This window comes from Xiphophorus hellerii, chromosome 12 (genome assembly GCF_003331165.1).
Source record: "Xiphophorus hellerii strain 12219 chromosome 12, Xiphophorus_hellerii-4.1, whole genome shotgun sequence".
NCBI lineage: Eukaryota > Metazoa > Chordata > Actinopteri > Cyprinodontiformes > Poeciliidae > Xiphophorus > Xiphophorus hellerii.
In genome coordinates this window covers 31,846,224-31,860,521 of record NC_045683.1, presented here as the reverse complement: position 1 = coordinate 31,860,521, position 14,298 = coordinate 31,846,224, and the positions used below count along the sequence as shown (strand labels likewise).

At 40.2% G+C, this 14,298-nt stretch overlaps 1 protein-coding gene across 1 annotated transcript in view; it reads right to left on the bottom strand.

The window, feature by feature from the left end:
- Positions 1-7,997: 7,997 nt before the first annotated feature.
- nr6a1a (nuclear receptor subfamily 6, group A, member 1a) overlaps positions 7,998-14,298 on the bottom strand; it is a 34,576-nt gene continuing 28,275 nt past the window's right edge. Inside the window, exon 9 of the mRNA XM_032579342.1 lies at positions 7,998-13,482. Within this exon, the coding sequence (XP_032435233.1) occupies positions 13,352-13,482 (131 nt within the window). The 3' untranslated portion in view covers positions 7,998-13,351. The remainder of the gene's footprint in view (positions 13,483-14,298) is intronic.

Below are 14,298 nucleotides of genomic sequence, written 5' to 3'. Positions count from 1 at the left end.
CTTTAAAAACTCCTGCTCTTTCTGAAACTCCGCCTTCAGGAAGTCATTGCAACATGGCTCCTCTGTTAACCCTTTAACAACGTTTTTGCTCTGAGAAGTAGCTCCTATAATGAGCTCAGCTGATGAGCAATTCCACCAGGTGTTTGCTGATTGCTACTGGCTAGTCTGAAGGATCTAATTAGGGGAGTAGCTGGGGACGGCTGCTCTGTGAGGTGGAAACTTGGAAGCTGAAGCTCTGAGGAGGATCTGTGTGGAAAAGGCAGCGCTCTGCTACATCAAGCGTTTAGGCATCCCAGAATGGTTGCTATGGAGATTAAAGGACTTCTCAAACATCTGCAGTGTTTGAGAAGGGAACAACACTCATCAAAAGGACAAAATAACAGGAATGTGATACTGTGTGTACATTTTTTGGTGTTATTTTATCATTCCTTAACATTGCTCTGTGGCATAAGATATGTTTTGACCTAGGTGTGTGTTTCCATGACGGCGTGCTCAGACTCAGAGGCTCGGATCTCCTCTCGTCGCCTGTGTGTTTATGGTTTTATTGTTTTTATTAATATGTTTGGGGTCACTTACAGCCGACAAGATCTTTTCCACATTGGATTACAAACTGAGCAGGGCTTAATGGAGGACCTTTTACACCTGCACAACATTCCACCAGACTTAGTCCAGAAACTTTTTTGCTTCTCGCTGACACCGATGGTTAAAATCTCCCGCAGGGAGATATGGAGAAGCTGCTTTTTTATATATATTTATTGAAATATACTTATTTATTATTATTTATTTATGTGCACCTGCTTTGAGAGTTGCTGTTTTTTAAATTCTGTTGTGCTTTCTTGCACAATGACAAAGAAATTCTGATTCTGATTCCCCCTCCGTCTCTGTCTGCCCCTTGCCTGTCATTTTATTGTGAATGGCACCGACCAGCAAAAATAAACTCAACTACACAATACCAAACATTCAGGAGGAAAAAACTGACGTGCATTGATAAAAACATAATTTTGAAATGGTATGTTCACATGTAGTGCATGAAAATATGAAGGGGGCTTCAAAATAAGGGAATTGACAAAAGGACGATTCACCAGGAGCCATTAAGATATTTACGTACAGTACATGAAAAAACACAAGCATTTCCCTCACTGAGATATAATCAGACTAAACTCTTCCAGTTCAGATTGCCAACATTACTACATCTTACTAAATGTCAGAATATTGACAGTTGAAGCCACTCAGAGAGGACGAAGCCATAACTTCAATAGCAACATAAAATCCCAGATTACACTTTGCGTCCACGAGCGACGTCCTGTGGTCCCATGACACTATAATGAAAGTGTTGGTTATAACCAATGTTATGTTTAAAACTGAAAAAAAGGGAGAAGTTTGAGTTGTATTGAATATATTTCACCCAAATTTCACCCAAACATTTTCTTTTGCAAAAGAAAATGTCTAATTAAACGTAGACAGTTGGCTGGAGCCCTCGAATATCACCATGACCAGGTTGGATGAGTTCTTTCAGGTCTGAGGCCTCGAATGAGTTGAAACGTAGAACAGACCCATATTTGCAGGCCGGTGCTGATTGGAAGAAGTGCGTGTGGAGGGGTGGGGAGCTGTAGTGGAGGCCCTGCAGAAATGTGGAGGAACAAGGTTATGGCCCTCCTGGAAGTGTGTCAGTTGGCGACGGGTCAGGAATGGCGGCTGCTGTCCCTTTATCAGCATCTAGGTCGCAGCTTGTCAGGGTCAAGGGGAGCGAGATGAGAGAGAGATGGGGGAGCTGGGGGCCGGAGGAGGACCACACCTGGTGAAGGCACGCTTCTGGAGCGTGCTGGACCATGCGCGCTCTGTTAACACGAGCCAGGAGCCGGCAGACAAGGGAGCGTTTAGACCAGGCTGCACAGCCAGTTCTGGCCTTGACATGACTGACGTAGATACAGACGGCCAACACCAAACTGAGCTGGGTGGAGGGCTTGGACTTCACCTTCTGAAACATCTTCATCTCGTTTGGGACTGACTTCAATTGTATGGACAGTCTGACACCGTCAGGAGCGATGCCTCCTTTAAACTTCAGGGCTTTATGCATTTTTTCAGTTTGTACTTAGTTCTGCACAAACGTACGGTTTTGGCTTCATCTTTGTTTAGGAATATTCAATTCAGTTTATTTCTATAGCGCCAATTCACAACAGATGTCCTCCTGAGGAACTTTGCAACAAAATAAACAAAAAACAAATCAATCACACATACATTCAAATTCATCCTAGTTATCAAACAGAACAGTATGTTCAATTGATTACTAATAGTAGATTAAAACGTTTCTATGTAAGGAAACCCAGCAGACTGCATCCAGTCATCGACCTGCAGCATTCACTGCTCCTGGATGAGAATGTAGTGACAACTGCTTATGTTGTGTCGTTGACTTTACAGCAATCCCTCATACCCACCATGTATGTAGTAACAGAAAGAAACATCCAACAGAACCAGAACTGGGCTCAGTACACGCAGCCATCTGCCATGACAGACTGGGGGTTATCACCTAGGGATGATTGGATCTGAATTATTTAAGATTTTAATTTAGAAAAAAGACAGATTCCTCAGTACATTTTCATTGTAGCACAGGGTGAGTGTACTCACGTTAAGCATTTGCAAACAATAACAGAAATAGCAGTAAAATATATTTTACAGAAAAGCTTAATGGTCTCAGAGAGTGAGTGTGTCCAGGCGCTGATCAGCTGACAGTTCAACGTCAAACTCAGCTTCAGAACAAAAAGACAAAGTTAATGTCATTTTTAGGGAAATTAAAATCCTTTTAACATGTGGGAAATGTTGTCAAATTATATCATAGTAATTAGGATATAATTTATATCTACAGTATATCTATTATATATTTTACTATGGAACTGCTGGATGATAGTTTAATGGCAGGATGAATGAGGAAAACCCTCTAATTGCTGCTTCAACAGAACCTGCTGGGTTCTTCTCCGGTCTCCAGAACTACGTGGAAAAGTTGTGGGATGGCAGGAAGAAAAGCCTGAGTGAGTCTGAGTAAAAAGAACGAGACAAATAGATCTCTGAACAAATCAAATTTGAATCACACTTTTTATTATTATTTTTTTGTATAAAAAAATGAAAAGAAAAAAACATTTTTATTTTAATTCAGAATTCTGCTGTACTTTGTGTTTTTTATCTCATAAAAAATCCAACTAAACACACTGATGTTTGTGGTCGTGTTAAGACAACATTTGGAAAAGTGCAAGGAGTCTGAATACAAAACTTAATATTATGCATATTGTTATGAATGGCAATATTTTACTAGAAACCAGGAAATGTTTATTCACCTTTACAGATATCATAAAATGAATATTTTCATGGTAAAAAGAGTGAAATATATGGAATATTTATAGTTTTACTGAAACTGGGTTATCAGTTTGACCCAGCAGTGAGTTCAGTCATGCAGGGGGACAACATTATGTATTTCTATCCCACAGGACAAATGATTCTCTAAACAACTGGAGCCGCTGATTCAGCCGCTGCTGTTTGGTGAGGTTCAGGAGATTTGATGTCAGAATCGCTTCATGAACGGGACCAAAGTGACGCAGAAGGTTTCAGGGTCGCCGTGGGAAACAACAAACAGCCGTATCATCACACGGGAAGAAAAGATATTAATAAACAACAAACATCCTCTCTGGAGAACACGATTTATCACAGCAATGGCTGGGCTGGCTCTGCAGCTGACCATTAGCTGCCAACGATGCTCTGCTGCGCAATATTTAATAACATTAGGTGCAATATGAAGGTGAGCTTCTCGCTGCAAACAGGGCTACCAGCCGCACCGCTGTGCAGCACAGGCTCCTTTAAATCTAGACTGAAAGCCTCCCTGATTACAGTTGCTTTTCAACCATAATAAATGAAACATTGACCAATGATTTTGATGATGTCACTCGACAAAATGGTCGTTACTGGTTTCTCAGTGACTGTATGTTGTTTTTATAACTTTTCTAATTTTGTCTGTTTATGATTTGAAGCACTTTGAACTGCTCTGTTACTGAATTGTGCTGTACAAATAAATTGATTGATTCATTGATTGATCCTCAATTCATCACAAGCGACCAATAAGTCAATTTAGGTTTCTCATAGTGCTATTTTATTTATTTTTTCTTTTTTTTTGGTAGAGTAATATAAAAATGATTTCATCTTTAATAGGTTTAAAACTTATCTAAATCTAACCTGTGGTAGAAACAATACAGAACATATTCCACAATGTTTGCATTATCAAGCAAAAAACAAAAAAAAATTAATTTGAAAACGTGGAAAAAAAGGGAAAATATCAAATGCTTTACAGTACCATCAGCAGGTGCTACTGCCTCTTTAAAAGCAGATACAGGTGTGTTAACAATACATTAAGACAGCAGCAATTAACCTGAGTGGAGCAATTGTAGCTGGGCATCAATCTGGGAAGGGCTAAAAACACTTTGCTAAACTGTGTCAGATAGATGCTAATCCTCCTGGGGGTTAGAATTATTTCGAACATAAACTCTGTAACTCTGAGAAACTGAAAAAATAAAACATTCAACCATCAGTTTCTGACCTCATACGATTTGGCAGAATTCAAATAATTCTGCAAAGACTAGTGGGCTTAAAATCCACTGCAGCGACATCAACGATTCGCTGTTGGTTGTTGGAACAACATGGTAGTTCCTGCAACCAAGTTGGCACAAAGAGTTTTGGGGTGAAATGACTTTTCACACAGGTCAGGTTGTTCTGCTTGCTTTTTTGCAAAGTCAGCATGCAAATCAAATCCGTCGATCCAATCATATGAAGCGATTGATATGATTTTCATATGATTGGAATGTTTTAGAGTTCTATGACCTGAGCTGATCTGAATGTGCTGAAAGGACAGTCACATAAAGTGCTGGGACATTTTTCAAATGAAAGTTACTATGAAATGTTTGAAAAATCAAATTTTTTGTGGTTCCACTCCGACAAGCTATCAGATGAAAAAAAATAATCACTGTTTGACTGACTGGTGGAATAGAACAGGTAAGATGTGAACTCTATTTTAAAGAAATGCGAACTGTCCCTTTAAAAGCAGGACTTTTTCTAGCATTAAACTTTAGGCGTGTTCTCAGGGAAAGGTCAGAATTTGTCTTCCTTAGTTTACGTCTCTTGTTTTCTCATTTAATTGATGACCTTGGTCATCAAATATATACTGCTCTTTCCCTCAGAACTTCAGCTGTAAACGGGTTTAATCATACAGAAGTTCTATAACCTTGGTTTAATTACTATCATATTTTTTGTGTCCTGCTTAAATCTGTACAGAAACTCCTGGAGCAGCCAGCCTCCCACTGCTTTACCCTCTGACCTGAAACTACACACTCCTTTCATATGTTCGCCTTACTGAAGCATCTTTTCAAATCGGAACCATAAAATAAATGAATGCAGCCATCAGAGCTGAATGTTAAGCAGTCATCGCTGATTTCCATCCCCGGTTCTCATCAAAAGCCGCAGCGGTGCTGGAAGCCTGAGGCCAGGAATCTTATCTCCGTTCCAAACATCCATGTGCGTTATCGGAGAGAAAGAGGATGCAGATAACACACACCACAGGGGCCGGCGAGGTGAAGGGCGGCGTCTGATGGCGCGCGCCAAGGTGAAAGCAGACGGATCAACCAGCCGGACAAATAAACACGGTGCACACTGATAATGCCATCTCATGAGAGATAATCATCTCACAGCTGATAGTGATGCTGGGGTCGCGACCTCTTGCATAATCATGTGTAGAAACCAGCGGCCAGCGGCCCTCCTGTTGTTGTTCCCAGGAGGACCGGCAGCCTTGACTGGTCGTGGGAGGGGGGTAGTGTTAGGGACAACTCGTCAAAAAGCCACTGCGTCAGCCTTGAGGAAATAAAGTGACGCCCTCTGGACCCGTGGCCCGCTCCACTCATGATGCAATCAGCAGTGCAAAGGAGACCATCCATCAGCGCAAAGGCAACCTGACTGACTGAAGAGGCTCTACATGATTTCATACATCATGCAGCCCAGATTCTAGAAGAAAACATGCTGATTCCGGTTTTAGAAAGCTTTACATTTTCAGTATCAAAGAAAAGATTGAATAGATAGAAAGGAGAATGTTTCTGAGATTAACCTCGAGCATTTTCTGACGAAAATTTTCTCCCTTTTTTTCTGTCTACAACGGCCCTGATGAGCTGTCGTAGATATAAGACTGTTCTGTGGTTTGGGTTATATTGTCGTTTTGATAGGGAAGCTGTGGTGGTTCTTGAATAACAGCTGCTACTGGTTGAGCTCCTCCCACTGTTACATTAAAACTGTTGTAACATCTGTAAGAAATGAAAAGATTTGACATTCAGAAGATTGAAGTTTTCACTCGTTTCTGTCCAGAAGCTAAAAAACATCTTCATTTAGTTTAGAAGTTAGCTGATGAGGTTTGATCAAATTCATGGTTTCAGATTTTCAGATGCAGCACATTTTTATCAGACTTTGCTGCAGATTTGAATTTGGACTCAGATCCTGCAGGTGGTCAAAACCTTTTCACGGATCCACAGTTCAGATGTTTAAATGACTCTGCCTCTGAACCCGGCTCCTGGATGAGCTTCAGCTTTTTTCTGGAATCTGCTGCTGCTTCTGCAGCCACTAGTCACAGGTGACCTCCTCATAAAAACTTCACTGCCATAATATTCCTCAAGTATAACAGATTCCGTTTCTCTGTGTTTTGTTATGAACATATAACTGCTTCGTGTTAATGTGCGACAAGCTAACGGATGCCAAGTCAGTTTCATCAGAAGTTCACTATTTACAGAGAACCTCTGATAAATAAGCAGCTCTTGAGAATACAAAAGGTTAATGGCAAACGCATTTCAATAAATTAGATTATCATCAAAGAGGGAGACTCATACATTATACACAGAGTGATACAATTTCAAGCATTTATTTCAGTTCATTTTGATGATTATGGCTTATAAAATAAATAACACAACCTCAGTTTCTCAGCAAATGAGAACATTATAGGAAACAGAATAGAAAAAGTATATAATGATGCCAACATATTAAAGCTTATCCAGTAGGCACACACCATCACCCTCTACAAGGTGTCAAACTCAAGGCCCAGGGGCCAAATCTGGCCTGCTGTAAGGCTTTTTGAGGGCCACATAAATGGAACCTTTAAGGCAACAGTTTTGTGATTAACTATTATCATATTAATCAAATCAAAGCAGTTTTTAGTTGGACATTGCCAAGATATATCATTATGAATGATTTTTATAATTTTTTTCAGAAGTTCTCATAAAATGCATCTAGATGATCAGTCCACTGGGTTTCTGAACTCCACAGTCAGTGCAGCTTCTAGCAGGAAGTTTCAGAACACTTCCTGCTTCCCTCTGCTGGATGGAGAGCCTGATTTGATTTCCATCTGGACTTGGTTCTGAACCACACTGACCAAAAGCTGGTCCAATGATCATTGTGTTACTGTACCTTATTGGTCAACAAACTCCCCTGACCAATAGGGGAGGTATACTACTATACCAGGTACCTGTTGTGTTGCAGGTATAGTTTAATGTTTTGAAATGACTAAATTACTGAAATTATTTATTTTTCCGATCTTAATTTACTGAGAACAACCTGCATTTAGATCACAAGCAAACAGGCGTTTACTGGAAACAGTTAGCTCTCATTAGCATCCATACAGCTCAACAATCATCCAGTTCAATATTGTTTCCTCTTCTATACGTTTAGTAATATTTTAATATTTGTATATTCAATCTAATTTTTAAATTTCCTAAATGTACCAGTAACACTTGAATGTATATGTATTCTTATAGTTTTTCAGTATTTTTCTGGGTACTCCTCTATGCAAGCAACAACATTTGTTGCCAAATTCACTGTTGTGTCTTTCTGCAGTGAAAGTCAGTCTGAATCTACCATCAATGCTCCGCTGAGGACCTCATGACCCTGAGACCATCTCAGACAGAACCATAAAAAACAAAGAGACCAACTGCTTTTACTTGCATAACATTCACATTTATTTGGTTTCAAGTCCTAAAACATTCTAAACATGCTTTAAACACATAATGGATCACATTCTTCACAGGTAGTTACAGTAATGAGAGCAGACAAGAGATTTCTGTAGAGGGAGAAAAAAAAAAACAAGACGTTTCAGTGAATTGATTCAATCGTGTAAATGTATTTAATCCCTGAGATATGTCAACATTCATTCACTCCTGCAAACCATGTTCCTGTTCAAAGGTCATGGCAGTGTCACGGCTCAGTTTCAGATTCCAGGAGTCCCCCGCTTCATGAGAACATCAGACCCAACGATGCGGATTTCACACAATAAACACTTCACACTTTGAATGTGAGGATATCTGCAGAGTGGAGCTGAGGCCTGAGCTGAGGCCTGAGCAGGCCCCGCCCCCACCCCACTCCACCCGGTGGCGTCACCGTCCGCATCATCAGAGGTCAGCTCAGAGCGGGTCCGTGCTCTCGTGCCACGGCGCCAGGGTCACACGAGAGCGCCGCCGCACGTCAACACCAGGAGAGGTCAGTTTGACCACAGCTCCATTCTCTCATTGATAATTGATCACAAGCAGCATTGACAGAGTCAGATATGATAGCGCTCTGTGTTGCCTTGAAGGAACAATAATCAGGGAACACAATGGGGATTAAAAAATAAAAATAAACACAAACACACACACACACACCGAGGCGTGTCGTGATGTGGAGAAAACAATGCAGCCGTCGGCATGATAACGCTCTGATACGGTGGATGTGGCACCGCCACTGACATTCTTTCATCTCCGGCCCGGATTCATAATGAGAGGGCAGGAGTTGGAATATGAAATGACGCTAATTTAACAGAAACAAAGCAAAAACATAAAAGGAAAGTCAAGGGACACGAGGGACTCTGGGTGTTTTCAAAATAAAAGCTGCCATAGGACAAAAGGAGTGTCTGAGGTAGAACGTCAGGAGAGGTTCGGATGTGTGTCCGGATTTAAGAGTTTGATATCAATGCGAGAGCACTGAGTGAAAAACAATAACACACAACAGAACAGAATGTTGTAGTGAAAGCAATAAATAAGAAAAACACAATGACAACTTAGAGAGGTAGTTTCAGCACAGAAATGATGAATGACTTCTCCCTCGTCTGCACATTCAAATCACAAAAACAGGAAAGAAAAAGAAGCCTTTGTCCAGAGAGAGCAGGAGGTCAGAGGTCAGACAGCGATGCGGCTGCTCGGTTACTGTCTGATCTGAACTCTGATCGCTGGCCAGAGCGTTACCGAGGTGACGTGTCGACGGAACCTTTTCAGACAGCCTATGTTTGACACTCCCTTTCTGTGCAGACAATAAGTCGACGACGGTGAATGTGTTTGAGAGGCAGTTATGAATTTCCCTTCATAAAACACTCGCTATTGCTCAGGTTTGTGTTCACAGAAAGTGGTTTATCCCTGAGATCATGTAGTGGAAAGAGTCAGTCGGTTACAAAGATGTCTTCTGTCCAAAGGTGAATGACGCAGAACACAAAGCTGCATAGATAAACCTGAGCTAGATAAAAACAGAATCCCTACGCTCCTCCACACGGCTAAACACTTAAAGAAACTGAAAACAAGGAGCACATATTTATGATGACTCATTATCCACTGTAGATTTAAATATAGGAGTAGCAAATTTCTGCCAAAAAAAATCTCAGAAACTTTTAGATCAATCTAAGAAATTTTCCAGAAAAAAAACTTGGAATTTTCTGACTTTTGAAAATCAAATATTTACAGGGAAAAAAAACTCCAATGTTGAGATTAATCTTAGAATTCTTTTCTAGAAAAATTAAGACTATAATGTCAGGAAATTTTAAGACTAAAAAAATCAGTTCTTTTTCTTGCAATTTTTTATTTTTACTTCTTTCATTGTCTCTTCTGAAAAATTGCTGACATCAATCTAAACGTTTCTGAGTTTCTTGGCGGAAATGTAATCCTCTTCTGTTCTTTTTGACCTACAATGGCCCTAATGTGCTGCCGTATATCTCCAATTCTTCAGGTAGGCGACACAAATTTCCAGATCAGTCAAAAGTGGAAACAGGCCGCATGTTTAGAGGAAACCATTCCAAACAGAAAACCTCCACGAGTCCAGAGCTGTTCCTTTCTGAGTTCTAAACCACCGACTGCTGCGATGTGATGAACGAGACAAGGGAAAGAGTTTGGTTTGAAAATCTTTTTAAAACTTCTGAATATAATGGCGAACACTTTGACCCACTGCCAAAAAAAAAGAACAAAAAAAACTGGATAAAAGCAAAGAAAGCACAACAAAAGAAAAAAAAAACCCTGAAAACATTCAAAATAACTACAGAGGAAAACACATTTCACACAGCAAGGCTGGAGCGAGACTGACTGGAGGAGGACAGGTGGCATCTGTCAGACATGGGGGAGGAGGTGAAGAGGACCCCCACCCCGGTCCTCACCTTCAGACTACAACCACCGTCTCTCAAAGCTTGGGTGAAATACTGTGAAAAAGGGGAGGGAAAAAAAAAGAAATTTTCTACAAGAGGACCTACGATGTCCCCAAACCTACATCTACTAACACTACAGGTACATCAGCACAGTCACTGAGGAACTCCTGAATGCAACATAAAACACTCACTTTACCCTGTTTAGATCCAGGTCTGCAGGGACCTGCCAGAGGAACACACTGGGAGGGCAGCAGCCATGGTCAAGCGTCCAGGTCTCTGAACCTCATCGGTGTGTGCAAAAAAAAAAAAATCAAAATCAAAAATAAAATAAAAAGGAAAAAAATTACAACAACAAAAAAAAAAGTTGTTGCAAGAACAGCATCTTCCTGCGCTTCTAATTGTTCGCATATTGTGAAACCGCGAAAACCCCGAAGAATCCACGAGGAAATATTCAAGCGGTCTGAAATGATCATCTCACATTTTAAAAATAAAGACCTTTTTTTTTCTATGGCTATTCTTTTAAAACAATGTGCATATCTGTCCCAGAGGCTCATCCAGACACAGGTCACCTAAATTCCATCACTCAGCGTTGGTTCTTTAAGAAGTGGGCCGCCGTCATGAGCTACATTCCTACTCACGTTCAGTTGTTCTAAAACTTCAAGGTGTAGATCAGATGCTGCATTCAGTGCTAGCTGGAAGCCGGAAAGTTCTGTTTTTACTTGTGAACAATCAGGACTTTGAGTTACAGTTGGAGATTTTTTCCCAACCACAAAATCAAAAAAAAGGAGAGCTGCAGGAATAGAGCAAATAGTAGCTTCTTTAATCTGCTGTAAGGATTTTACTGCACAAACTCTGCTGCTAGATCATGTTGCTGCAGCAGAGGAAGACCTGAGCTACATGAAGAACCACAAACCTTGCTAGCTGTACGAGTTTTGATTTGTGTCCAGAACAGAAAGAGAATCCAAGCAGTTTCCTGACATGCATCCGGAACGCTGTCAAAATGTGCTTGGGTGTTTTTGACCACTAAGATCAAGTGAATGCAGCATTATTCCCATTTTCCAGCTGATCCCCCAGTCTAAGACATTACATGTACACAATATTGTTCAGATTAACAGGGTCTGCTGTGCTTCTGTTAAAGATGACCATATGTGAACTGGTTCAGTGCACCAAACACAACCTTTCAAAAACATGGAGCTGCCAGGAAAACCTGGGGCTTTTTCCCAGTCTACCTCTGATTTCATCTCATTTTAAAAAAAATATTCTTATTAGACCTTAAAATCTGCTAAATGTCAACATTATTATATTTGGCTTGATTTAACAAGACCACAAAATCTTACCAAGTATTTTTGTCTAGATTATAAGTAAAATAATCTGCCATCGGTACTCGCCCTTTTTCATCAATACTAAGGAATTAATGACTTACAACAAGCTCCTGTATCTTGCTGCAGCAAGTAGTTAGTTTTGCCTCATTTCAAGTGTACTGAGATGTCTGCATTAGAAACTAAAACACCAACACATGGTGAGATTTGGTGTTTTTGCAGAACTTCCAGCTGGTTGGCATGTAAGAAAACAACTAAGAGCTCAGCTGGTGTAAAAGGATTCAAGAGGTTAAAACAGCATTAGAATAATGTCCGATATTCATCACACATCGGACTTTATTGTCCAGGGTCGTGTGAAAATGGCTCAACATAATGTTGGAGGCCGACATTAAAGGGAATCCAACTGACGGATTCTCTTTCTGTTCTGGTCACATGATTACTGACGCTGTGATTATTGTGAAGTTCTTTGGTTGAAATGTCCTCTATAAATAAACTTTAACTTGGCAGAGCTCCACCAACATGACGAGGCTTTAGTGAACCAACTGCTCTGACTGCAGCCCATTTGTTGATTTTTCAGAACAAAGTGAAAGCTTCCACATGAAGGCAGTGTTGTTTGAAACCTGTGAGCCTGAAGCCACTTCCTGCAACTAAAACATGGCTCTGATTAGCAGCATTGAGGTGGAATTTTGGTGACCCACTTGTCTGCCTGGCTGAGGGTCTCTCCTCTGTTACATATTGATTAATTTCTTATCACCATCCTTCATTGATAAGAAAGTTCTCCTTTATATATATTCATTCTTTGTTGAGCTGTCAGCTCCCTACCCATTAGTGGGTGTTTGAAGAAAGCATTGCATAACACTTTGGTCTAGAAAGAAAAGTGAAACAAAAACAGCAAACCTAGCTACCCTCCCCTTCCCCTGCAATAAAGCCTCACATCCCTAGTCTATGATTGTAAAAAATACCCGTATGCTCCTTTTTCAGTGATCCCACAGATCCAACAACGGTCAACTTAACTCATGGAATGTTAAACGGACAGGACCGCCTCCCGAATACAGGATAACTGAGAGTCCATGCATATAAAGTAGCTAAAATTCTGGTAATGGATTTTGCATTTTCAGTGCAACACAACACTGATGTTTCTAAACTCTGATTTCTGCAGCTCATTTTAACATTCAGTCTCTGATTGAGATGTCAAAGCATCCACAGGTTTGATTTTAGACCGGGCAACTCTTCATTTCAAAGCAAGAAAAGGTACCTGAAAATAGCAACAACATCTTCCTGAGGTAGTCACAAATCACAAATGTGTCCTGCTGCCCTGTCTGAATAAAATAAGCTCTTTTAAAGTCTAGTCTAACAATGGCAACGGCGACACATTGAGCAAACTGGATATACACTTGTAAACTCCAAAGACCAATGCATCTTTGAGCATTTGTTTTGTACAGAAGATGTGCACAGTGTAAATCAGCATACATTCAGCTCTGTCGTGTAATAAATATATAAAGAAAAATATTACAAAAAAAAAAAAAGAACTAGCTGCTTGTCACATTCACAGGAGGGGAGACCGGTCCCTAGGCTCGGCAGTCGGGATAGGTTAGTTTCCAGAGGGGGCGGTCGCGCAGGGCGACGGGCCGGTCCGGTAGCTGGTCAGGCTGGATTTGCAGGAGTGCAAGACTGCTTTAAACAGGAGGGGGAGCTGCTCCAGGGGGACGTTCACCAGCTTCCCTGGGAGGACAACCACACAGAGGCAGGTCAAACTCAGAGACACAACATCACATCCTCAGCTTTTAGGCTTAGGTATGCAATTTATCCTTCAGCACCTTCCTGTAGGTAACCTTCCTTGACTGGAACACAAGAGCAAGTTAAACAGAAGCGTTAGATCTGTGAGCAGACGTCAGGAGGCATCAGTATCTCTTCTCCAGGTAGGAAGGACAAAATTATATCACAATAACAAACCAAAAAAGTGCTTTGCTACTAATTGTCAACACTATGACAACTAGATAACAAGGTTAGAAAAAAGTTTTAGCGAGGGAGAAGGAAGTAGTTCAGTTATGCTTGTAGATGATGTGGACTTAGGTGTGTTTGGGTTCCGTTTCAAAATTTGGAGATACAAACAAATCTAACGTTTCAATTCACTGCTATTTAAAATGTCTTGTGATAATATTCTACATAGCAGGAACAAAGTAAAATAAAATCTGAAAAAATATATGTTTTGAAAATTTTCTACGCCTGATTGGTCAAAGAAAAAAATCCTCCAATTTCACTAACTTCAACATATAAAAAAATAAAACTTTTTATTTCAGCTACACAGAACAATAAGTCCTTGAGCCAGTAGTAATTATTACAATAAATAAATCAGTTTGTGTAAAGTTAAATGACCTTCCTGTGCAAATTAAATGTTTAAATACAACATAAATAATCACTTGACTTTCTGTAGGGAGTCTTTTCTCCTTAAAGTTAATTATAATATTTTATATATTATGTATATTTTTATTTTTTATATATATATTTTTTTTTGTTAAATGTAAAGCTGTGGTTAAT